We start from the raw sequence: 25,215 nt of genomic DNA, 5'->3' as shown, positions 1-25,215 counted from the left end.
TTTTAGTCATAGCACGGAAATCTTTGTAGGTATTTCTAGCATTCATTTGACATTTTGGAAGTAATATAAATGCATAGAGACAGGTTCTGACTACTGTTACCTCTGCCTGAAAAAAAACAGCTGGAAAGAAAATGTCTTTGATTACGCATGTGAGTAGCTGCTATCAGAGTCTGGCTATAATTCATATATGATTTGTCACACACTACAAAAGAGACTGCTTCTTAGGTGAATCAAACATATTTTATCCCAAATTAGTCCAATTGGTTCAATCACTGGACTTTTCAGAATCCCAGACTTCAAACCCACCAGCTGATCCCTTCTCTGGAAATGCAGCTTTCATTATATCTCAAGGCAACTTCCAGCCAGGCTGGACATAACAAGAATTGTCCCCAGCTGCAGTGGCATAGTCCATGGTTAAACCATCGAGTCACAGTTGCGAACAAATATCCAGGGACAGCCCAGCCCAACGTCACATGTTCATGCTCATGCACACACATACACTTGCATTTCTGGACAGTCCCGATAAATCAGAAGGATCTTTATGTGCCCTCAACTCCATTTCACAGGGGGAACACGAGCATACGTATCCCCAAAAGCCTCTCTGAGATTTGTAAGCATTTGAAGTATACAACAGAAATAGCACTGGGAGCAAAATCCTGTCCATCTGTCAGTGAATTAGCATGTGATTAAAAAATTCTACTTTGCTGAACAATATGCAGTTATTTGTCACACCGTGTAGCAGAAATGGACCACAAAAAAACTGCACAGTAAAATCATACGAGAAAGTCTTCTATACACCTATCAAAAAGCCTTTTTTTCAGGAAGTATCTGACAATTTCAATATGAATACCTTGAAAACACATTTTACATGTTCTTTTACGTTTATTGCTTGTAAAAGTTCCAAAATCATAGCCAAGGAAATGGAGCATGTCCTGGACTCACTGAACCCAGGACCCCTTATTCATCAGATCATTTCAGTTCAATAAAGTCTTTAAGTCTCAACCAATGTGTTCACGTTTAAGCATGTCCTTAAATATACTGCACAGTTGGGGTGAAGAGAAGTGTGTGCATAAGTACCTCGCTGAATGGGCTTTCAGGGTTGCATCCACAATGACCCTGAAGGAAGCCCTTAAAACACGTTGATACAGAATTTAAAAGTTGTTTTCACAGAAAGTCTGTGCTGATACTGGATTTGATTTGGTTGTTAATTAGATACCAATAGTTATTATTGTAACACTGAAAAGCCATCAGATGACTAAGAGCTCTGGAGTCCATGGAAAGTATGGAATCATGGCAAGGAACAGTGTTTGGCTGTGTATTGGATCTGCTTCTGGAGCAGTCATTTCCAACTTTTTTTTATTTTAACTTTTTATGATAATTTAGAACTATCATAAAAGCTTTGGCATCTACTGCAAGTAGCCAATGAAGTGATCTCAAACTGGGAACCAAATTATCAACTACTTTTATACTTGTCCCATTTGGGCTTACTCTGGAAAGCACTGTTACTCAGCGCTTTCCACTATTTACTGCACAGAGACAGCCATTACCACCTTTAACTTCCTGACACACCTTAATTTGCTGTTTTGCCTAGACAGGCAGAGGCACTGGCTTCTTCTCAGGCCAACAGGAATACTGATTCATGACTCTTCTGGTATGAGATTATTAAATACCAGAGCACAGGGAAGCCTTTTTCCCCCAATAATTAAGGTGCAATGTCCAGGGCTTAGTTCACTGCCACTGTAGTAAATACCCTGACTGTAATTATAAATCCAGCTGTATCAATAACCTTCTGCTGTGTTATATTCAATAGAAATTGAATCAAAGCCACATTTAATTAATTAGTCCTGTAGTTGTTTTGTCTCTGTTTGGAAAAGTAGTAATTTTCTGGAAGGAACTACTTGGATTAGAAGTATTTCCGTGCTTACAGTTCTCCTTTCTTGGACAAAAAAAACCAACATGAGCTTTTTAAAGAGTTTGTGAACTTTTAATAATTTAGTGAGGAAAATTCTCCTTACCTTGTTTACTTCTGACAGTTTTATTTCTGTTCTGTTGCAAGTTTATAACATGCACACTCAAAAACCACTGCCATTCCAAATAATTTATAAAACAAAAAGTCTTTGTGGAAGAATCCAGTGCCAAAGAGGCATCTATGTTCAGTATTCAGTGAGTGAGTTAGTTGACAGTTGCTGTTACCAGATGACAACAATATGAAATGAAGGCTTACTATTAGCATAGCTTGATATAGAACTAAATAAAGTAATTCCTGCTTTAGGTCACAGTATTATAGTATAAACCACTGTCTCAATGAAATGCCAGTCATAGGGTGAAAGATGGAGATGGGAAACTGCTGCCAGATTACACAATAGCAGCAAGGCAACAGCAGGTCCTGCTACACAATCCCAAACGGGACTGTAAGAGGGACATTTTAGTGAAGTCACCAGTATGTTCCAGGAACTTTCCTAGGACAATTAAGAGATTCACACAGATAATGTTCCAGGCCATCAGCTAGTGCAAGCCCAAACAGCTTCACTCAAGTCAAAGGAGTAATACTGATTTATCCCAGCTGAGGATCTGAAGGGGTTTTTTGTTAAAAAGAAACTTCAACTTGACAGCAGAGCAAAACTCTGTTATTTTAAAACATTCAGGATTTAGAAGCCAGCTTCTTCCCCAAAGCAAATAATTGCTTCTCTCTGGTCATTAGAGCTATTGAGGACCTTGGTCTGCTCTCACTGAACACAACAGTGACATTCCCTGGGGAATGCAGTGAGACCAGATCAGACCACAGAAATAAAAATTTGAGGTAACTCCTTTGCTTTTAGTTTTCAAACTCTGATACAGAAGACTAGAGAAAGGCAAAGTGAGTACAGTATTGATGGCCCATTGCTAGAGCCTTCAAGCAGCTCATACTCAGTTTGATGTTGGTTCAAGCTGCAATTCATTCATATGAATGACCTTTTTACAAATGTTTTATTCCAGACCACAAAAGCATAAAAACTATTTTAAGTCTAAAAAAAAAAATTTTAAAGTAATATCTTACCCCTTCTTCTTGATTGCCTTCTCTAACATTTTCTCGTATGATACCTTTTCTTTATCATATTGTGCCACTATTTTGTCAATTTGTGTGCAGTGCAACTTCTGCATAGCGCTGTGCTCCTGGAAAACAGTAGGACCTTACAATTAGGTTGCTGAATTTTTAATGTTTAGTTTTTTTACAGTGTAAAAATATCAGTGCAGTGTATGAACAGATAACTTTGACAATAGAATTTACTCTGGTTTAGCCATGTGGTATTAGAGGTTCCACGTATTCCACCATAAGCGCTAGAATATTTCTTTGAAAAAGGAAAATCTGTAGTGGACCTTAAAAATATGGTATATGGTTACCTTAAAACAAAAGGATGATGGGAAAAAACTTCATCTTTTTGAATAAATGTCCATTTAAGTGCAATGTAAAAAATCAGATTTACAAGCTGAGATCATATCATTCAATGTTTCTAAACACAGAGGAGAATAAAACTCAACCCAGTGTGTCGTCCCCCCCCCCGCCACATATCCCATACTGAATACAGTGCTAGCCCCTTGGCCATAGCAAATCAAATAGCTCCAAGTCCAAACAATCACTAAAAATCAAATCATTAACAACTGAAATTCGAAGATCTGGCCCATGACCCCTAATGACAGCAGCAATCTTATCATTAAGAAATTCCACCTTGTTGCAGAGCATCTCCCTTTGCAAGCAACAGTAAGCTGTGCAATACAACTTTCAACTACACATGCAGACTGCCGCAAATAACCATTGTCCCCTGTTTCCCCCCACCCCAAACAATACAGCACATGCTGATAAACTGGACATAAAGGGCTACCTGTGAAGTGTTTCACATCAGTGCTAACCTGCTGTCATTACTATAATTATGTGATTTAGATTGGTGAAGTGGCAGAGGAAGTTACCTATGGAAGGGGAAGAAAAAACTGTTCCTATGATGAGAAGATGAATCACTAATATGCATGTTACACACTTGGGTCTAGCATACAGACAGTTCCCTTCCATTATAAGACTGTACCAGAAACAACACACTACACTTAGAACTTACATGTAGACTTCATTACTGAACTTGACTTTGTATTCTCCTTTATGAAAACAGCTGCTCATAATGATGCAAATATTCAACTACCACAGAGAGCACTAAATATTGAATTTACATTACAATCGGAAAAAAGTTGTGTTAATTTATGTTATTTTATTAATATGCAATTGCTCCACATTTTATCTAATCATGACAAAAAGCCTTGCATTAATTAATATGGCCTCTTCCAGGACTTTATATCTATTTGGTTTTATAGCTCATTTTGCATTTATTTTACCCTCGCTATTCTACTGTTCTTTGTTATTATTTTCTATACACCTACGTTAGCCTTATCACTGTTTCTTCCTCTAAAAATACTAATTAAAGACTTTTACATTCACTTTACCAAAACATTAATACAAATGTTGTGATGCTTTTAAAAATCTAGCCCTGGGCTGTACCTGAGCACTCCAACATCTGCCAAGCAGTTCCCTGGGGAACGTGTGCAGCTTCCGAATTTTGTATTTAGAGTGGGGAACTGAATTTTCTGTTCTGCAGAGGATTTAAAGGGAAACAAATAGACTCCATTAACATTAAAACATGCTAGCTTCACCAGGGAGTACTTACACTGACTAAAACCAGGTAGGAAAAAATACGGACATTGAAAAGAATGACATAAGCTTGACAGCACCAGCCAGCCACAGGTGAAGTGACTGAGAGTATCTCTCAAGCTACCCACTCTCCCCTACAGTACAACTCCTGCTATAAAAGACTAAGCACAAACATTGCAAAGCATGAGACATCTGCCCACTCATGCAGCGCTCCTCCATAATCTGGGAGGGCACATCACGTAGAGCTAGAATCCCTGCTTTTCCCTCAGGACAACCATGATTTAAGCCTTCTCTCATTATCACAAACCCACTGTAATCTTTTGCAGACTCCCCTCTCCTGCTACTTACTGCTCATACACAACTCTATCTTGTATCTGAAACAGATATATTGTGGACCATATCCCCCTCATTTCCTTCCCTGGTTCTTCCCCCCATCCAGTTCATGGAACATGCACTTTGTGCTCAACATAAAAAGAGCTGGAAGAGGAAGATGGGCTACTAACAACCTCCACATGCAAGGCACAAAGAGTGCTAGGAGTCAACTCCCTACCAGAGATCCCCTGAATTATATGACCTTCAACCCCTGGAACACTATTTAAAATGGGTTAGCTGAAGTTTGATTTTCTGCCTACGCTCAAAGGAAAATTCATCACAAACTTCTGCGTCCCAAACTTCTGTCAAGATTCTAAAAAACACGAGTGGTTTTGTAGCATCTTAAAACACCCTCAGTATATTTTGTTTTCAGATGCAAACAAAGTTTCAGGTGGTAATGTGTTCTAGATTGATTCAGAATATGTTTGCAGATAAAAGTCTCCTCAGCTAGGTGTCTCATGATTTCCTCAAGTCCACTGAATTTACAGTTTGAATTCACATGCCTTTTACATGAATATATTCACAAATTACATCTAACGATTATGTTACAAACTGACGCCACAGTTCAGCCAAGGTTCTGAAAGGCCACCTAACTGATCACAACTATCCATGGAAAAAAAAGTATAGAATCATATACAGTTCCATTAAGGCGTGGGGCAGAAATCAGAATTCATTCTATTGAAGAAAAGAGGAAGTAAGTTCTTATGATACAGACTGTTATTCCTGCCTGATATCTCCCTAAAGCAACACAAATACTCCTGTGTACAACTGAAAACTAAAGTCTGGAGGATTCTCATTACAGAATACAAAAATGAGGAAATAAAGAAAAAGAAACTATAATTTCCAAATCAACAATCCATTTTGTGGAACTTTATTAATCTAGAGTCCTGTAGTCTTTTGTACTGTTGATTCTGCATTGTGAAATGGGTATTTTTATTTTTTTTTATTTTCTTTTTTCACTAGGCTTTATTTCAAACAGTACGTATATTCAACATCAATATAAATGTGCAGGAGATGAATTCTGAGATTCATATTTTTGGGTGGTAATTACACAGTTCTGGTTACTGTCTAGGAACATATTAAATTCCTTAAGGGGGCACTTGTGACTATCACTGTCTTGTCAGAAACCACTAGAACTGTAGAACTGTATACCACAATCATCTGTTGTGCTGTTGACTGTTAGAGAATATATCAAGATAATCCCTCACTATCCTTCCTCCTCTATCTAATCCAAGAAGCACAAAAACTACATGACATCCCTGCAAAATATTAAAATTCAGTAGGGGCCCAAAGCAGCAGGCTGCTAGCAGATGAATTCAGTGACTGAGACTCCTACGTATGCACATCTCCTTGCCTTTATAGCCCACCTACCTGCGAGGCCACCCCAGATCATTTACCTAAACAGTACTCAAGACCTAACTTGATAAAAAAAGATATAAACCAAAGGACATCATTCAGACACACCAGCTGTTCTGCAGTTGCACAGTAATATTCATACTGGGAGATTAAAGTTACTTCAGGGAATGTAGGCAGGAAATACTTTATTTCGAAAGCTGCCCAGTGTAGGTGTTTTTATGAATGCATTGTTTAAAGAAAACCATTTCTGCAATATGCAGAAGTAGCTGGACATATTATTTTAAAATCACAGGTTACCAGACCTAAGATTCAAGAGAAAGTTATTCCTAACATGGAATTTTTTTTTTAATGGTGATCATTACATTAATTTGCCACTGTTTTTCAGAAGTCAAACAAAAGGAATACTACAGCATCAGAGATTGACAGCTTGCAAAACAGGTGCCACTACAAAAGTATTCTGTTTTGCTCGTTGGCAGTCCTGTCTATGGGTGTCAAAAAGGTGCATTTCACATGCCTGGATTTTAAACAGACCCATGAAGGATAGAATATCTTTGTTGCTTTATGTACTTTTGAAGATCTTGCTGCTACTGTCTTACCGTCTCTTAAATAATGGCAGTATTATAGATGATGTAAAAGAACACAATCCATGCATGGGCCAACAGCTTCAAATTCCTTGCAGCAGCTGCTAACCTACTTTAAAGTGACAGAACATGACCATGATGAAATCTGTCACACAGACAGAATCCCAGGGGCCTGGCCTTTCTGGTACCAGCTTCTCAGGTCCCACTGATTCTTGTGGCACCTCAATAATGTCAGGCAAGAAGGTAATGCTGACAGTCATTTCTTTACAAGTAACGTTTTTTCCAAATTCCCTTTGTGAATGTGAGGATTCTTGAGAAAGCTCACTCATTTCTTGACAGGGACACTTACTAATACACTTACTAATATTTTTCCTCTCCCTGTCCCAGACTATAGGACCAGCTTTGCTCACTATCCAACAGACGACAAAGAATTTGCCCTAGGAGTTAACTACAAAGATTTACATATAATCCTTGCAACATGTTCCCCCCTAAAAATACTGTATTCTCATGGTATCATCAAAGAAATCCATGTTAGCTTCGCGCTCCTTGGCTTTTTTCCCCCCTTTTTAAAGAATTATGTCCCATGTTCTTTGCACATCTGGCAAACCTACACTGTTTTCTCATGGTGACCTGTCTCATTCCAGATTCAGAATGCCCTTTTAGGTGAAACTAGTTCACAATGCAAGTAAATGGGCTGAGGACTGGATCATGTTCTTTGCTCACAGAGCAATCATCTGTTCTTTAGCAATCCCAACAGCAGCACAATGCTACCTCAGTCATAATGATGCAGACTTACCTTTTCAGAAACAACCAGCATGGAGAATATTCATTCTCCCCCCTTCAACTTTCTTTTCTTCAAAGCCAGGCCACAAACTAAGCAGAGGACTGGGTTCAAAAACTAGAGGCAACAGCTCTGTTGCAGAAGTGAACAGGTTCTTCTGGAGTGGACAAACTATACTTGCACACTGACTCTGAAACGAAACTTTCTGCAAAATATTGCCACTCTCCAGTATTCACTACAGTTTGTCCTGCCTTTAATTTCTACATGCTCTATTATTCCCTTACAATCCTTCAAGATTTCTTTAAAAGCATTGTCCTGTCTTTGCAGAGCTTTATGTATGTACCTTTTACATGATTCTCAATCCTGAGTAAAATCTCAACTATTCATAGACTTTGTGAAATCCAAAATTCTGCATTTTTTTTCAAGCCACTAATCTGACAGTAGGGAATGGGCAAATTTAATTTAATCAGTCACAGACTGGCTGCCTAGTAATAGTGATACTAAGAACAGTGGTCTTCCCACCAATCTAATGATCTTTACCCTACTTAGGTGAGACGTCTTATTTTTCCTACACAAAAGTGAAAGAAGGAACACTGCAGGTTGTACCTCCACCTGCCCAAACATCCTCCTCTTAAAAAACCAGATTAATAACAACACCGTCATAAAGTGAAGTCACTGTATGGGATGTGTCTCTGTGTGTGTGTATATTGGGTATTACAGTTGTAAGGAGCTATGCCACGTAGGACAAACAAATTAGTGATAATATGCAGAGGGATGTTAGGAGAATTTTATTGTGCTGCTGGAGTCAAAATGGCTGAAACACTGAACAGAAGTAAATAAAAAGAAAGACAGCATCAAAAAATACACAGAGTACCGCATCCTGAAAAGACTCACACCAGTTAATTTTTCTATTAATCTGGAAATGTGGTGTCTCTAACGGTCCTATACCCCGAGAAAACAAGACTGACGTGTTTTCATACAGAGCAACCAACCTCCACCAGCCAGCATTTCAGTGGAGCTGCTAATACTTCTCCACACTGAGTGGATGCTGTCAGTAAAGGGACCTTTACTGCTGTCGTCCTCCTTAGCTAGTTCTGCCCAGGGCTACCAGATTAGCTCCTACACTGCTTAGATCAGAGCTCTTTCCTCTCAACTTGCTCTCCCACACTTAGATGCATTCATTTTCCAGAATGCATTTTCTGAGGCCAACTTTAGATGGAAAAGTATTGGATTTTTCTTTCCTTAAACAACATGAACAGTTCCCTTCTGTTTACTTATTTCACCGGATCTCTGGAGTGTCTATGGTTAAATGAGAGCCAACCTATTTCTGGAACTTGCAAGTTCAGTCTGCTTAATACACAGGCTTCTTCAAACTGATCATGGATAACTAACTGCATAGCTCTCCTGCTCTGTCCCAGCTGATAAAATGCATTAAAAACAGTGATGAGTACACCAAGCACTTCCCTAAGATCATCTGTGAGCTAATATGGCCACACTTTTCTGCTCAGACTCTCCTCTCCAAGTTCAAGAAGCTGCCCTTGCTGGAGCCTTTAGCAAGGCATGCTCTAGACAGGCACTTTCTTGTTAGGACAGACTTGCACTCCGTACTTAAGACCAGCAGGACACAGGCTGGCTCAGACCTAAAATAGCTGTGCTTGAGCTAACGCTGAAAGCCCTTCTGAGTGCACAGCATTTTCAGGCTATGGCTGGCAATTTTTTCCTCAGATTAGAGAAGCAAGTGCAAGCCTGAACAGATGGATCAATTTTTTTTAACATTAGCAAGTGCAGTCTTGGCTAAGATATCCTTACACTAGTGTGGGTCACATATCAGGGACACAGATCATTGAGTATGGCTATTTTCTACGTAACCATGGTACCATTTTCTTTGCAAAAAGCTGCTATAGCAAACTCCTGGATGTTGTCCAATGAATGAGAAAGTAGTGTTTAAAAAAAAGAAGACCCCTAAAAGATCAATCCTATGAAGGTCTAGAAACTGTCCATGCCCAGCAGTGTGGATGATAGACACATTTTCTGGAGCATGGGCTTTGCACACAACACTAAAATGGAGAAATCACTCATGTCCCTTCTGCATAGGGTCAGTAAGGAGTCTGAAATGTAACTATTTAACTTTCTCATACTACTTTTAATACTACGAGCCCCACAAAAGTGCCAATTATGGAAAGTAATTTCTTCATACTTCATTGTACAGACATAGAGTCCCATGCCCCAACAAACAACGGTCATGAAAATAAACACAAAGACTGATATTAAAAACGCCCAGGCAACTACATTACGTCAGATCTGCAATGAAATCTGTAATCAAAGAGAGCGAGGGAATAACTGCCACAAAAGTCCAGAATGGATTTGTATGTATTGCCAAAATTCAGAACTTAAGATGCCTTCTTCACTTGTTATGCCTCTTTCTGTAACAAGAGTAATGGTTTTCTAATGGGGCAGGAGAAAATTGGCTGTGATTTTCTAATGTAAAGTATATTTGTGATAGTGTTATATGTATTTAGGACATCACTACCGACAGTACCAAGCAAAAAGCTGACTATAAAGTGGTTAGCATGGATATAAGTGAGAAAGAATAGAGCATTTCATTTTTCAGTTACACATTCCAGTTCTCTTTAGCGATTTTGCAGTTTTTCCAGTGCCTGTCTTTGATGCAGCACCTTTTCACATCATTACTGCCTTTTTTCCCAAGCTGCCTGTCAATATGTCATGCAAGAGGGAGCTAGATAAAATCATTACCTGAAAAAGGTGAGCTTTGGATGCCTTTATGGGTCAAACAAATGTGCACCGAAACTCAGGGAGACATACAAAGGGTTACTAAAGGGAAAAGTTGCTCACTGGAGCATATTTCAGTACATTTAAAACACATATGCCTTTCTTGGTGGTCCAACTACTGTTCCTTAGTTTTTCGCTACAGTTTAATTAAGAGCTGTCTGTGCTAGTGAGCGCTGCAACTTTCTTCTATTAGAATGTGTTGCTCAGAGAGCTCTTAATGATCATACCTTTGCATGTTTCTTCTTTAAGGCATTCAGCTCTTTCTGCTGCTTCTTTAAATGCTTTATATAAGCCTGCAAAAAGAGAAGTTAGATCAATTTTTCTCTGGTCATATTGACTTTAACCAGATAAAATCCCAGCTACTTAAAACAAATAATTAGGAACACATCTTGAAAAGCTTGTGTCCATACTTACCTTCATTTGCTTTAAATCTTCTATCTTCACTTGAGGAATAAGGTCTATACCTAGGAATGTATTGATACAGTTTATCTAAATCTTCATACATACTAGTATATCTCATACTTCTAAATTTGAGTTTTACCACAGAAACCTACATTTAAGTTAGCAATCAATTGATATTTTTCACTACATAAAAAATAATTGCAGGTTAATGAGAAAATTTTTCATCAAGATATAGCTAAGATACAGTTAATTTCCTTTTCAAATGCACTGCTCAATCAATTGCCTTGTGAAAAAAGAAATGAATCAATGAGTGTTTTTTGATCTCTTACAGTTCTGGACTGAAGTGTCAAAACACAGCAATCTAAGAATTGAAAAAGATCCTTTTCTGAACGCACAGCAAACCATTTAAGTACATTAAAACTGAACTGAGCAAACTTCAGAATTTTGGTCCATAGCTGGAGATTGCTCTGGCACCACTCGTTTCAGGGGTGAGGCTTCTTGGGTAAGGTTCTACATGACTACATAAAGGGTTAACTGAGATTAGGTATACTTCTCCTCCTCAATTTAAGACACAAAAATCATAGGAGTGAAAATTTACCTGCAGCTTGTATGTTAGTGGAGGTAAAATTAGCATTTTGGTTAATACCAGGTTATGAGAAAAGGAGCAACAGTACACTCCAAGACTAAAGGAGAGTTAAAAATGGAGGAGAAACAAAATCATAAAAGTTAAAATTCTTATGAAAATTCAATACAACAAGGAAATCTATCATACAAGACTAACAGTACTATTTAGATGAATGAAAATATATTTTGATCACCTTAACTGCAATGCAAACAAAAACCAATCTCATTTCATGTTTACGCTTTAATAAATGCTTTGTGACATATTATGGTTATTTTTTAAACTACTAAGCACATCCTACATATAATCATTAATATAAATGTCAATATAATGCCATGAGAGCTGTAATGCATAGGGTTTTTTTCTGAGTTCTTACACAAAAATGTTTGCCTATACATAAATACACTGCAAACGTATTTAATTAACTGCTCTTAATAGTGTCCATGGACTAGAAGATTCCCCTGCCTTAAAAACGACTTTCTGTCTCTTAAGGTGAATTTCACTGGAAAATATTCAGATCCAGTAAAAGAAAAAAAAAGGGGGGGGGGGGAAGGTAGGCAATCTCCTTAGGGAACATGAATTTTTTATTTTCTTAGAAGCATGAGATTCTGCTCAATTATATGGTATTAACATTAGTCTAGTAAATGAGACTGGAACAGATTTAGGCACAGATAGAGGCTGAAGTTTTCAAAAACACAAATCACTTAACTATCACTGAAAGTCAGAGAACAAAAACCCCTGACATTCTTGTGCATTTGAAAGCCTTCCCCTATCTTGCTGGATACGTAATTTCCAATAGTAATGTGAGTTGTATATTTTAACAATGGTAGAATTATTTAGATCTTAAAAGATCATAGAGATAAGTAATAAAAAATAAGGATCGTTACCATGGGATATAAAAATGAATGGCTTGATTTTAACATGCGAGAATATGGATAAAAATGGTTGCAGACAAGAATGCGCAAGTACTGAAATCTCAATTTAAGACCAGGGCTGCATCAGGCATGCTGTGTTCTAAACAAACTTCCTCAGGAGTTTATCTTAAAATGCAGACTCATTTACTTTGTTCACCAGGCCTGACTCCATGGCAACCAGGAATTAGTTACCAACCCCAGCAAATTTCATGCTTAATTAATGCACAATAAAACTAATACTTGTGCATCTTGGTGATGATACATGAAGTATGGAAACACCTCACTGCATAAAATAATCTGGGTTTTACACCAGGGAAGAACTTTGAAAGAGTTCAGGTGCCAGAGATGACCTGTTTTATTGCCAAAAGTGACTCCAGAGAAACGGCTTCTTGTTTCTCAAGAGATCCCTTCACATGTGTGTATTAAGCCACGTCTGCTTAAGTTTAAGAACAAGAGCAGCCAGTGCACCTTCTCACTCCTTTTGATCCCTTTGGCCAAGGTGGATGAAAGAGAGTGAACCAGAGTCTAATTCTCGTGGCCCATTAAAAGAAATATTTATTGTGTTTCCTTCAGCTGTACAAATTTGTTTTCTCACTTAATCTTCATTACCTGTGATCAAATGAGAGAAACAAGTAATCCCATTTGACTCTATAAGATGATTTTGTAGAGTGAATGGTGAACAGTGAGGAAAAAAATACTTATTCACTCATAAATGAGCACATTTAATATGGATATTTTTTACAGTAAACATGCCATTTCCATAATCCCTATTCAGAGTAGAATGACACATTGAAAACATTTCTAATTGTTGGGAAATCTCTACAGAATCCAATGAATTCTAAATACCTTTAATTACTTAAATCTGCAACTCTGCCAAGGGATTTGTGGAGGAAGAAAAAAAGCAGAGGAGTTTCTGTGGAGTATACCAGAAAATAGTTATTCCTATTGGCGTTCCTCCAGTAGATCTTCAGTAAACTACTCCCAGAGTCACACAGGCTACTACTATTGGCAGTAAGTATACAGCTACACAATGACGTCACTTAGTAAAATAAAGCTGTATTGGCTTTATACAGCCATTTTAGTAATATACAAAATTTATTTGCAATTAGACAAAGATCACTCTCAATGGCAAAAGAAGTTACCTTCTAAAAGGGTAAGAATGAATAGAACTGCAAAACTAAAATTGCGTAAGGAGTACTCCTCTGTGACTTTCTGAATCACCCCAGAACTGAAGGAGTGGCATGTGATTTTTGTCTACCTTTCTTAGCATCGGTCCCAGATCCAAAGCCTGCGGTGGTACTTGGTCGAAGTTCAGAGCTACTCTGAGGCGTTACATTGGCTTTCGCATTATTGGCTTTTCCTTTTCTATCATTCTTTGAAGTGTCATTTGGTACATCGGCTATATCACTCTGAAAGAAACATTCACATAATAATAAATTAATTGTTGTTTTACCTGTAGTATAAAAGTTGGGGGATGGGAAATTTCTGAACTTGCTTACTTTAAACACAATTAATAAAGTTGCAACATACTTTCAAACAACATTATATTCAGTAAAGTATTTGTAATCTATTTTAAATAGCTACCTACTAAAATATGGCTCCTTTCTCATTTCTTAAAATTTCTACTTCTAAGGGATGTATTAGTATGATCCGTGAAAAGTCAGTTAGTGAATGGAATTTCAGTACATGTTAACTAACATAAGCCAATGTATTTCAGAGCAGGACAAAGAGGGTTATATTTGAAAATGAGAAATTATAAGGTAACATGCATCGATTGGAGAAGGACCAGTTTACTTTAAAAAAAGAACATAGCAGGAACATAAACGGGCTGTGTTTGTCACTAAGTTCTACTTACAGTTTCGATACCCATAGCCCTCATTTGGTCTGCTCTTTTTTCTGTGATAGACAAAAATTTCTTTGGATCTGATAAAGCATCCACAATATCTGTAAGAGAAAGATAATCAACTTTTTATGATCTTCAGAGGCATTTGGAAATTAATCTTTTACAAGAGCTTTATTCTACCCCTGTTGTTATGAGCCATGGCTTGCAACAATAGTCCAGCTTTCCACAGTGAACTTGGCAGGACTGAAAGCACTTATTGCCACAGCGCTTGAACAAACTAGAAACATGAATCAGTTTATAATGCACCAAGGGAGTGGTATTAATCCAGGTACGTTATTTAGGAAAAATCCACTGACTCCATCAGACCAAAGTTACCCTAATTTACTCCCAGTTGATGACCCTAGAATTTGAGACCAGAATGGGAACTCCTGAGCCACAAAGCACTAACAACTTTGTCTCCTGGTTATTCGAAGGGGTGCTGACTGACTTGGGACTGCAGGGAATTGTAGAAAATGCCATTGTATTTGCTAGCTAAATAGCAGTTTCAGATCGGTGGTTAAAGCAATCAGAGAAATCTATTCTCACTTGCCTTTGTGATGCTCCATGTCTGGATCATGACAGGCTGTGAAATGGCTTTTCTGTGAACCATAATGACCAGTATTTGAATCTTGCACATGACACAGTACAACTAGTGGTATCATAGCACTACCCAGCACTGGATACTGTATAGATTATTGGACCTGTTTTCCATATGCGGTGATAAATGTGCAAGCACAGGTTTACAGGAAGACAAAGACACATGAATCTTTACCATGCTTAATTTCAACAGCCAAAGAATTCACAAATGGCAAAGGAGGCCCTCCACAGCAAGAAATGATTTTACAAATCAAACTGATTCAGCACCTGCAATAATAATGCATTCAGAGACCATAGCAGTGATCTGCTTTGATCATCCCTCTGAAACTTTAACTTCAGTATTATGGAGAAGAGTCACTGGTCTCAGTTAATAAGCCTTCCTTGTCAGAGCAGTAACTTAAGAAAGGAAGTCTGAATGCTGCAGACCGACTGACTCATCATTCACTACAAAATACCGTCATTTAATTAACTCGGATTTTCTATCATGACCGTTAGGAGGACCATGGACAGTGCTTCACTTGCAAGAAAGCTGTTTCTTTGCAGAATGCTGCAAAGCCCCATGTTTGGCTGCTTATGAGTAAAAGACAAATGCTTTTGTGCCCTTATATTTTAGATGGTCTCACTAGCACAATAGGCCATTATTTCTGCAATGACAGTTCTGACACGGTTTTCATCATCATTTGAATTTTGCCCATGTTTCATATCACCTCTTCGGCCATTTTCCAAGTGAGCTTACAATGATGCAAGACAGAGAAGCTGGTCCACTGACCAGGTCTGTAAACATATCCAACCCATCAAAAGCTCTAGGAAGAAACTTGCTATCCTTCTTGTGCAAACTAGGGGCTGGACTATATCCTCTCCCTTCCAACCTAAATTGTTCTATGAAATGTTCCTCTGAAGTCACCGGATGCATTTCTCAAGCCAAAAAAGCACAGACAGGGCTCCCATTCCAACAAAAGTTGTGTTAAATACATGGCATTACCCTTGACAGCTCTGTTTATCTACACAAACAGGTTGTCTCCAATAACTGTTGTGACCCAATGATGTCTTCTGAAGCTTGCTTCATATACACAAAAACCATGTAGAATTTATTTTCAGCCATAGCAATGGCCTTGTAGCTCAGCACCATTTCCCCTTTCCCTAACTTAGTAAGCATGTCTTTTTGTCCTTGGCATGCACTCTTCAATGAAATTCCAGGACTACCCTGCTAACATGATGCGTCATTTGAAAATGGGACCTGATTATCACGAGCTTCAAGGTAAAAATGACTAACATGTTTGGGAGAGCGAGACCTTTGTAAATTGTATTACTAACCATACAAGCACATCACCAAAGGCTCAGCATTTCTACAAGGGGGATGACTCATCACTGCTACTCACATTGTCATTTGTCCTCTGCTTACATTTTTCTTTCTCCCCAGTGAGGTATGGTGGGGGTGGGGAACAGCATTTTGTAGAAGAATCACAATTAAATTTAAAACTAGGAAAATAACTGGAAGAGTACATTACAGAGGACTAACCACTAACCTAAGCAGCCATGCTTACTTATGTACAGACTTCTATTATAGAAGCTTCTCTTTGGAGAATGCTACTTCATTTGCATTAATTTGTGCCAGTATTGTGTTTTGTTGGGAACAGAGTAGCTGATGCAAATAAAGCACAAGAAATTACTGTTATATGAAAAATAAAATTATGCATCTTTTAAAGCCTACAATGCATTTCCCATTCTAATTATTATTTGGTGCAAATTTTTAAATCTTACTCATACAGGGTAAAACAAAAAAAAAAAAAAAGAAAGTAGGCAGCTATTGAATTGAGCTATACATTTCCACAGGTTTGCTAAAACAACCACGGAGATCCTAATGATAGCTCATAAAACAATGAGAGGTTCATTGCAGATGCTAAGTAATTAAAAAACACATGCCAACAGAATACTAATGATTCCATCCAGTGTCAAAAGTTATTTCCCAGTTGTTCATCATGCTGTTGTTCTTTATCGATAAGAAAAATACACGAGACACATCAAAACTATCTGTGAAGGGAGAGGAGAACTAATAATTGAACTCATTTAGTTCATGTTAATATGGAGTCCGTTTTTCCTAACACTGACAGTAAGCTATGACAACCAGTTCTCTCATTCTAGTAGCATTTTACTGTAATGATACTGTTACTTAGGGGTAGCAATGTTTTTCTGTCCTCACCTCTACCAGATAAGCCATCTGTAGAAATGCTGATAACGTAGATCAACCAGTACTGAACTGCACATAATTTGCAAATTCTAAAGTGGTGTTCAAGTTCTCTTTGAAAAACAAGTCTTTCACTTCTGAATTTGTATAATACAGTTTAAAAAAAAAATATAAAAAAATCAGAAGCATGTCCTTAGTTTAGAAAATATTTTAACTGAGTCATTTACTGTCAAAAGCTTAAGTTCAGGAAAGAATTAAAGCACATGCTTAAATGTGTCCCTTAGATTCATGGTTCAATTACTGCCTTGAGAACCTCAAGCTTAAGCAGAAGCTTACATTTGTCTTGAGTCAAAGTCCCTGAAGTTAAATACTGCAGACAAAACATGCTGCACAAAGGCATGGTAGTACTCCAAGACCTGTGGCAAAACTCCAGCTGACTTGCCAGCAACCAGGATTCCACATATGAACAACACAAATGCTTCTGTAAATGCTTAACCTTTTCCATGAAATATTGTTACTGAAGTCTAGGCCTGTTCATTTTTTTTAAAGCCTAAATAAATACCAGCAAACATAGGCTTGAAGATACACTATCTAATATGTTAGGTAAGCCTTCCCTTTCTCCGGTTTGCACTATGGGAATGACACTCAGAGAAGTGGCAGTAATTTTTTGCATAGGCAGCAAGTTTGAGATAATTTTTGCAAAGAGCAAAACATCATTTTTATCAATAATGTTTCACCAATCAACTTTAAGGTGAACTTCATTTCACTGCAAAGTCAGAGCACTAACATTTAGCGCAATTTCTGTTTTACAGTTTTAAATGGTTTACGTATTGTCTAATGTACAAGCAAATTTCATCTGCAGTGAAGAAAACATTTCCCAGAGGTACACCCTCAGGGTGAACTTACCCATTACACTGATTTAAGTGGTGTAATCATTATGCTCAGCTGTTTGTTCCTATCCACATGTGGCAATCTGCCACTGCTCAGTAAAAATGACCATGGCCCTGCCAACCTAATCATAGAAATGGCTCAGATTAAAAATGACTTTCCTGAAAACCCAAAAATAATTAAACCACACTAAAACCACATAAAGTTGGGAGAGAAAAAATGTAGAAAGGTTTCGGATGTTAAATTATCTCACTGTCCATTTTTAAAAATATGCCAGTATTCTCAAGAATACAAAAGTGGTTTTCTTTGAAAATATGCATGTCTAGATTCTGCATCAGTTGTACTTCTAGGCCAAACAATATACCTAAAGTACATGTTAACCCTACAAATATTTATGTCAGAAAAAATGTAATTAAAAAAAAAAAAGACAACAACTCTTCCTAAAATGTTAACAGAGAAAATCAAATTGACCTAACTTGTATTAGCTTATTTTCCGTATTATTTTGTCATTTAACAGATAAATGTCATTAACACTGAGGCGGGCACTTGGTCTGAAAGTTGATTTCTTAACTGAATATGCAGGGTTTCCAAGGAGTTAAAACACTAAATCTTTCCAATCTTCCAGCATTGTGTGTCTGCTTCCGGCTGGCATACTGATACCACAGTACTTCAGTACTTCCACACCAACACTCAAGATCTACAGCACACTGAGATACAGGTTATCTCACCTCCAAAACCATCAGGCACATATGTTTTAAGCACAATGTTGCAGAAAACCGTTGGAAGAGAGAGTGGTTTGTTGCCCTCATTCCGAAGGGAAATGTGTCTGTAACCTGCTTGCAGACCATCCAGAGGCAGGATCCTCTGACCAATCAACTTATTATTGTCATCATACACTGCTATTCTCAGGACAGCAAGATCAGGGAGAATAACCTGGAAAGCCATAAAATGAAGAAATTCAATGACACTAATACAGGAGCACCCTCCCCGCCTCCCATGTTTGAACCATTCACTTTGTATGCCAGACTATCATCACTGTAAGATAATGTCATTCCCTGCAAACCGCACACGTTAAGATTATCTTTCCTATAAAAGCTTTTTTTTATCCTAAATGGGTAGATTTCAGAATATGCAAATCCTGCAGCTTACAGTTACACTAGCTAAATATTTTGCGTATTTATTTTTCGTTACCAAAGACTGGTGACATGGATAAGGCAGCAGGTAAATACTACATGGGAAATGAGAGATACAGTAGCAACTGAAGAGTAAATAGTGCTGGATCAGGAAGAATTATGACAGGAAGGTGGGATTTGGGAGATATCCAAAAAGGCAATGAAGAACGGACAGAGTGCAAGTGTAAGCTGATGGGGATGCATGCTCAACTATGGGTACTGCAAAGGGAAGAAGCAGACAGAGGAGGGCAGGACAGGGTGACAGACCTGCTGAAATGGTGTGCTGTCAGTAGAAGTGGGTGTGCTGTACTCACAACATGAAAGGTACATGGTATGCATGGTGGGCAGGGATGCTGCCAGCTATCTGCATCTGTCAGCCCCCATCTGGACTGACCAAAACAGTAACAAAAAAATCGCCTGCCTTCCCTGGAACAAAGGTGCTGCCTCTGTGCACAGAGCAGTGAGGAGAAGACAGCCTAACCGAGAGGTGCAGCTTCTCTGCCAGCCTGCCTCAACTATATGCTGGGAAAGGTCTTCCCACTCCTTCCCTACCTGGCTCTATTCATCAACGCTTATGGGACAAAAGGGAAGACCTAAGTAAACTGCGTCTACTATCTTCCTTAGACTTTCCCCCTGCCACTTTCGTTTTCAGTCTTAGAGGGCACAAAATAAAGTATGCTTTTGGTCTCCGAACCCACCTGAGCTATTCACAGATATCCTGCTCTACTTGATTATAACTTAGCACTCACAGCACAGGTTACCACCAGCACTCACCCCGTCCTCCCCCTTACACAGAGTGACAACACAGAACTTGGGTTAGAACGACTGAAGCTTTATTTTAATTAAAATAAAAACAAGAACACATGACAGAAGAACAATCAAACATTACCTGAGAGCAACTGTGTAGGATTAAACATCAGCTTGACGATAACACTGTAACCCAAATAGGGCAGGTAAGATCTCTCCTCTACAGGCCACAGATAGCACATCTTTCATTACATGATGGGCTCAGATATAGATTTACTAGGGAGCAGGACTGGGGAATAAGTAGTTTATCATTCCCTCTCCACTCATTTGTTCTATGGTATCCTGGCAGGCACTTCCACCCTCAGGAAATTTTAGCACTCTGCACCCCACACCTTCATTTCCTCCAACTAGAGTAATTGTTCCTGCTGTGTTTATGCCACTCATCTGCTTGGTCATTAATGTATGTCTTGATTACAGTGCTAACCCTGATATAAGGGCCTGAGATGAAGAAAAATAATCTCTTGGCTGACTTACAGTATTCAAGAGAATGTGCGAACATGTAATTGTTCATTGCAGAGTACAGCAGAAAGTCTGAGGAATGTGGCATCACCCACTGTACCCATGCCATGACACACAGGTACCCCCCTTTTAGGCTGAAGCTATGTGCACCCTGTAGCTTATGGGACTTTTGATTTAAGAAATCAGAAAGCAGCAGATGCTGGCCATATGGTGAGCAAGCCATGGGCTGCATGACTGCCTGTCATTGTACCTAAGCATCTTCCCTGTACCTCCTCATATACAGAGGAAAGCACTTGAAGTCACACTCATTCCAGAATATATCTGAGTCCAGAAAAAACCTCTTGCATTAACTACATTTCTATTAAAAACTGGTTATACTATTAAAAAAGCAGATTCTGTAGGTAATATACCCAAGTGTGAAGTGTTATTACCACTCGGCAAAGTCTGTCACTTTGGAATAAAAGAGCAACAATTTTGCATGACAACAAAACAGGTGTAAGCAAAACACACGTTATCAAAGACGGCACTGCTAACACATGTAGTCTGGATGAAACTCCAGCCAACAGAAAAAAAAAAAAAAATGTGTATCATTATATATAAAGACTGAGAGATAAAACCTGAACACGGATGACTGATCTCTCTCTTTAAATCCCCCATACCAAGAAAAAAGGTTTGTTTTTCTTCTGTTATTAAAGAAAAAAAAAAAAAAGAAAAAGGTACATGATGCACATGGACTACTGAAGGAGGGAGCTGGCAACACATCTGAGGAACACAGCACCCTTCCAACTTTTCCATGTAATAACATTGACCTTAGCTTTGGATGCAGCATCTCACCTGCCCTCTGGGCTGAAGGAACAGTGCAAGATAGCAGCCACTGCCAGGGCAGGGAAGAAGAAATCTCCAGGGAAGGATGGTGTCCACCAGCGGGAGCTCATTCTGAGCAGACTGCATACCTTGAACACAGGCATGGCCACGGAGGAGGTGGCTACCTCCAAGTGGGAAGAGGAAGCAAAGGGAAGGGAAAAGCCAAACAGAAACAAAAAAAATCATGTGACAGCTACAGAGGTTATCCATTAGAAAAACAAAACAAAGCAAAATTTAAAAAAAAAAAAAACAACAAAAAAAACCAAACAACCTCTTGAAAGCTTATTTCAGCTTCAGATTGTTTACTGTAGTAAAAAGGAACCCTACAAACCCTTTTTCATGGGAGCAGTACTTATTCATGTGAGCAGTCAGACTGAAGCAGGGAGGGGTGGCTCAAGTGAGCAAGTATGCTCACGTGCAAAAGGGCTGGCAAACACAAACTCTGCTTTCCAAATATCCTACCTTTCGAAATACAAATGATTCTTCATTGTAAACAGGGTTCAGACCATTGTTCATCACCATGCGTGTTCGAAATTCTTTACGTATCGTATCCGTGGGTAAACCATACATATCCACTTCTACATACGTACCAATTTTTTTGTCTGATAAGAACTGACCAGATATTACCTGCAACATAATAACAGAGCAGTAAGGAAAAGCAATACAAAGCACACAGCATTTTATGAATACTGAAAATACTGGTATTTTTTATTGACAGCAGTCTGAAAAATACTTTATACAGAACAGATATATTTATTTCATCATATGAAAATGGCATATTTAGTGCTAAAATTGCACTTCTCTAGAAAAGCTTTTGTGATAAGACCTTAAATATATCCTTAATTTGAAATGATTGCACTCGGTGTGCTATGGTATTAACACTTTTAAGTCAGTCAGCCCAATTAGCCGATGTCTCACAGATGCGTTCACTATATTAGTGAAAAACACTGCATGAAACAACCAGATTGGGCACTGCTATTCTGCAACTTTAAACTTTCTGTTCAGAAGCACTGCCATCTATTATATGTCTGGACAACAAAGACGTTAAAGGAAGCTATTGCTCTGCTTTCGCTTAGGTAAAGGTTTTAAACTAATCACGTCAGCCTAACTCCATATTATGTGTCTGTGAAGTGTAGGATGCTTAAAAAGCAAACAAACAAAAACCCCACATGATTCCTCTATATTGTTATGTATATGAAAATTTGTTGCAATTTTACTCCAGTCAAGATTAACCTAGCCACAGCAGGTGATTACACCAGGGAAAATTTTTACTCCGTCAAGATAATCTACTACTAAAAAAATACAGCTAATGTTTTCATTACTATGATCAAGGAGCGAAGAAAAAAACCCTGAAACACAATTTCACAGACCTAAGCTCATTTCAAGTCCTTTTCTTTTCATGATCTAACATTCTTCCAGGGAACACTCTGGATAGCAAATCTGAAAAGTTATGTGGCTGAGAGGTACCATCACCGGCTTCGGTCTACTCAACTCCTTTACAACAGAATTTTATACTAGTTTTAGTCACACAAGAAGAGCAAGTGGCAAAATACATGATCTAAGAACTATCTCTAGTGATACTTCAACTCATGTTCTCACCACCAGATCCCACTTTATTCTTGGAGGGATTGTACTGTCGTTAACATTAAAGAAAAACAAAATTAATAAAAAGATTTTGTTCTTCTGAAGGTGCAAATGAAACTTAGTTAAATATCTAGAATGCACAATGAACCCTTGGTCGGAGAGAGTTTGAAATTTCCATGCTGCCCATAGAAAGTGATAACTGACAGCTTAAGTTTTTTGTTAAGCTGCACATAGGGTATTTGAGCAAAGATAGAGTGTCAAGTCACAAAACAGGTTTTACAATTGTCAGCCTCCTTCCAGAACGTGACACCTAACCATGCTTTAGAGCTACAACAGAAGTTTTATGGACTTTGTAACTCACAGATAACTCCAAAGTAAGGACCTCCATCACATGAACCATTTTTCTCTACTTATTTTGAAAATATTCTGTCCATGTGTGCTTACATTCCTTCATGCTCTATGGTGATAACTGATGTTTGTATAATTTCATACTGTCCACAGAAATGAACTTCACTCATTTATTTATTTTTGTGTGCTGATGTAAATTCAAAAAGAGCACCAGGGGGTTTAAAATGCAGTGATAGTGTGTAATAACAAACCATTTCTAATTCTATCATGTTCCACACAGATCAAGTAAACATAGATGTCTTAGCTAGCAATATAAAAAAACCAATGGAAACAATCTGATGAAATCCACACAATCCGAACACATTTTCTGTAGATATCCTATTTCTGTTGACATTTAAACGTGATTTTGGATGTGATAACATGACAGAAGTTTGCCTATTGCTGTTTTACCTGCACAGAACACGTTGCAGCAATTACACCATCTACAGGAGTTTCAGAGAAAGGGTCAAATGTTCGATCTGGTCGTCGCATGAAATCTGGTTTAAGTAGATAGCTTATTTCAAGAAAAAGAAGAAGAAAATTATTCTCGTGTGGAAATTAAAATTGTATTAAATACAAATAGAATGGATGTTCTAACTTTAAACAATGAACTCTTCTACAGCACTGTAAAATACAGACTATCATTTGAGCTGCAAGTGTGAGAAAGTAAAAGGAAATATTATAGTTGTCTAGAATACAGATATATGTTAATCTTAATTTTGAATCACCAGCTACTGAGAGATGAAATCAACCCTGGATTTCAAGATGAAAGTAAATGTAATATAATAAAGGACATTTCAAAATAATTTTAAAAATTTATTATATGATAACTTGCTGAAAAGTAGATGCTCTCATTTGTTTTTAATTCTTTAACACTGGAAAAATACAGAGGGCTTATTCAGTTTTATTTTTTTAAATTAAGCAGTTCCATAGAGTCAAGACTCGTACAATGAATTTCAGCTTGAAGCTAATTTTTTCATCTCAGTTGTAAAACCTTGGGGGAAACAGCTGATAATGTCAGTGCTGACAGATTGTTAATTATAGTAGCATGAAAGGTACTACCATAATAACACTTACAGTACATCCCTGAGGACTATACACTGGATCAACATATCAATGAAGACAATACGTGCCCTGATGAATCAAAACCCAAGGATTCTGCCATCAAAATGAAGTAACAGTTGATCACAGAAATGCTGTCCTACACATGACAGGGGTTCTCTTCCACTGGTGGAAGAAAACATGTAAACTGGAATCATCTTGCTAATTCTACAGCCCTGACAGACAACAGCTGCTAGAAGACTATTTTTTATCCACCCTTAGTCTCGCTAGTGAATCACTGGTACACAACATTATAAAGGCCTAGACAGAATTCAGAAATAATTAAAAAATGCTGGAAAAATTCCAATGGAAAGAATGTCAATGTTTTCTCCCATTTTTTCACAATGTGGCTTCTGTTTAGGAAAGTAATACTTCTCATTTTTCTTATGTTATAAATCTGTGTGATTTTATAATATTATATAAATTAAAAGTACGTTATGGGCAATAGGGAACTATCAGAAATATCCTTAGCCTCTGCTTCAGGCCTGCTGAAATAAAAAACGCTGAAGCTGGAGTGATTCAATCTTGTTTCACCAGCATGAAAACTGTAAATCAGAGAAAAAAGGAGTACAGACAGAAGGAAATGTATTTTTTTTAACTTTCATTGCCCTGCGTGTTTTATTTGACTGAAACAGCACCACATTTATAATGCATATAAAAATATACCACTATATTACTGTAACACCAGAAGACTGACATAAGAATCAAGGAATTTAGTTGATAATGATGCCTGTCCTTCCGAGCATTGGGCAAGAGTAAATAGGTGCTCTTTTACTAGGCTTGTGGGTCAAACAAGAAA

At 38.0% G+C, this 25,215-nt stretch overlaps 1 protein-coding gene across 8 annotated transcripts in view; it reads right to left on the bottom strand.

The window, feature by feature from the left end:
• PLCB4 (phospholipase C beta 4) overlaps positions 1–25,215 on the bottom strand; it is a 218,145-nt gene that overhangs the window by 23,077 nt on the left and 169,853 nt on the right. For all 8 annotated transcript variants that reach the window (XR_008234723.1, XM_052784069.1, XM_052784070.1 and 5 more), the window contains 8 exons: positions 23,727–23,829; positions 21,807–21,971; positions 18,771–18,975; positions 14,346–14,434; positions 13,749–13,899; positions 10,967–11,016; positions 10,780–10,845; positions 3,038–3,153 (listed from right to left, as the gene is read on the bottom strand). Coding sequence is in view for 7 of the 8 variants with exons in the window: in XM_052784069.1 (XP_052640029.1) it covers positions 3,038–3,153; positions 10,780–10,845; positions 10,967–11,016; positions 13,749–13,899; positions 14,346–14,434; positions 18,771–18,975; positions 21,807–21,971; positions 23,727–23,829 (945 nt within the window). In the remaining variant the exon portion in view is untranslated. The remainder of the gene's footprint in view (positions 1–3,037; positions 3,154–10,779; positions 10,846–10,966; positions 11,017–13,748; positions 13,900–14,345; positions 14,435–18,770; positions 18,976–21,806; positions 21,972–23,726; positions 23,830–25,215) is intronic.

This window comes from Harpia harpyja, chromosome 4 (assembly GCF_026419915.1).
Source record: "Harpia harpyja isolate bHarHar1 chromosome 4, bHarHar1 primary haplotype, whole genome shotgun sequence".
Lineage (NCBI taxonomy): Eukaryota > Metazoa > Chordata > Aves > Accipitriformes > Accipitridae > Harpia > Harpia harpyja.
This window is presented reverse-complemented; position numbering and strand designations above follow the sequence as displayed.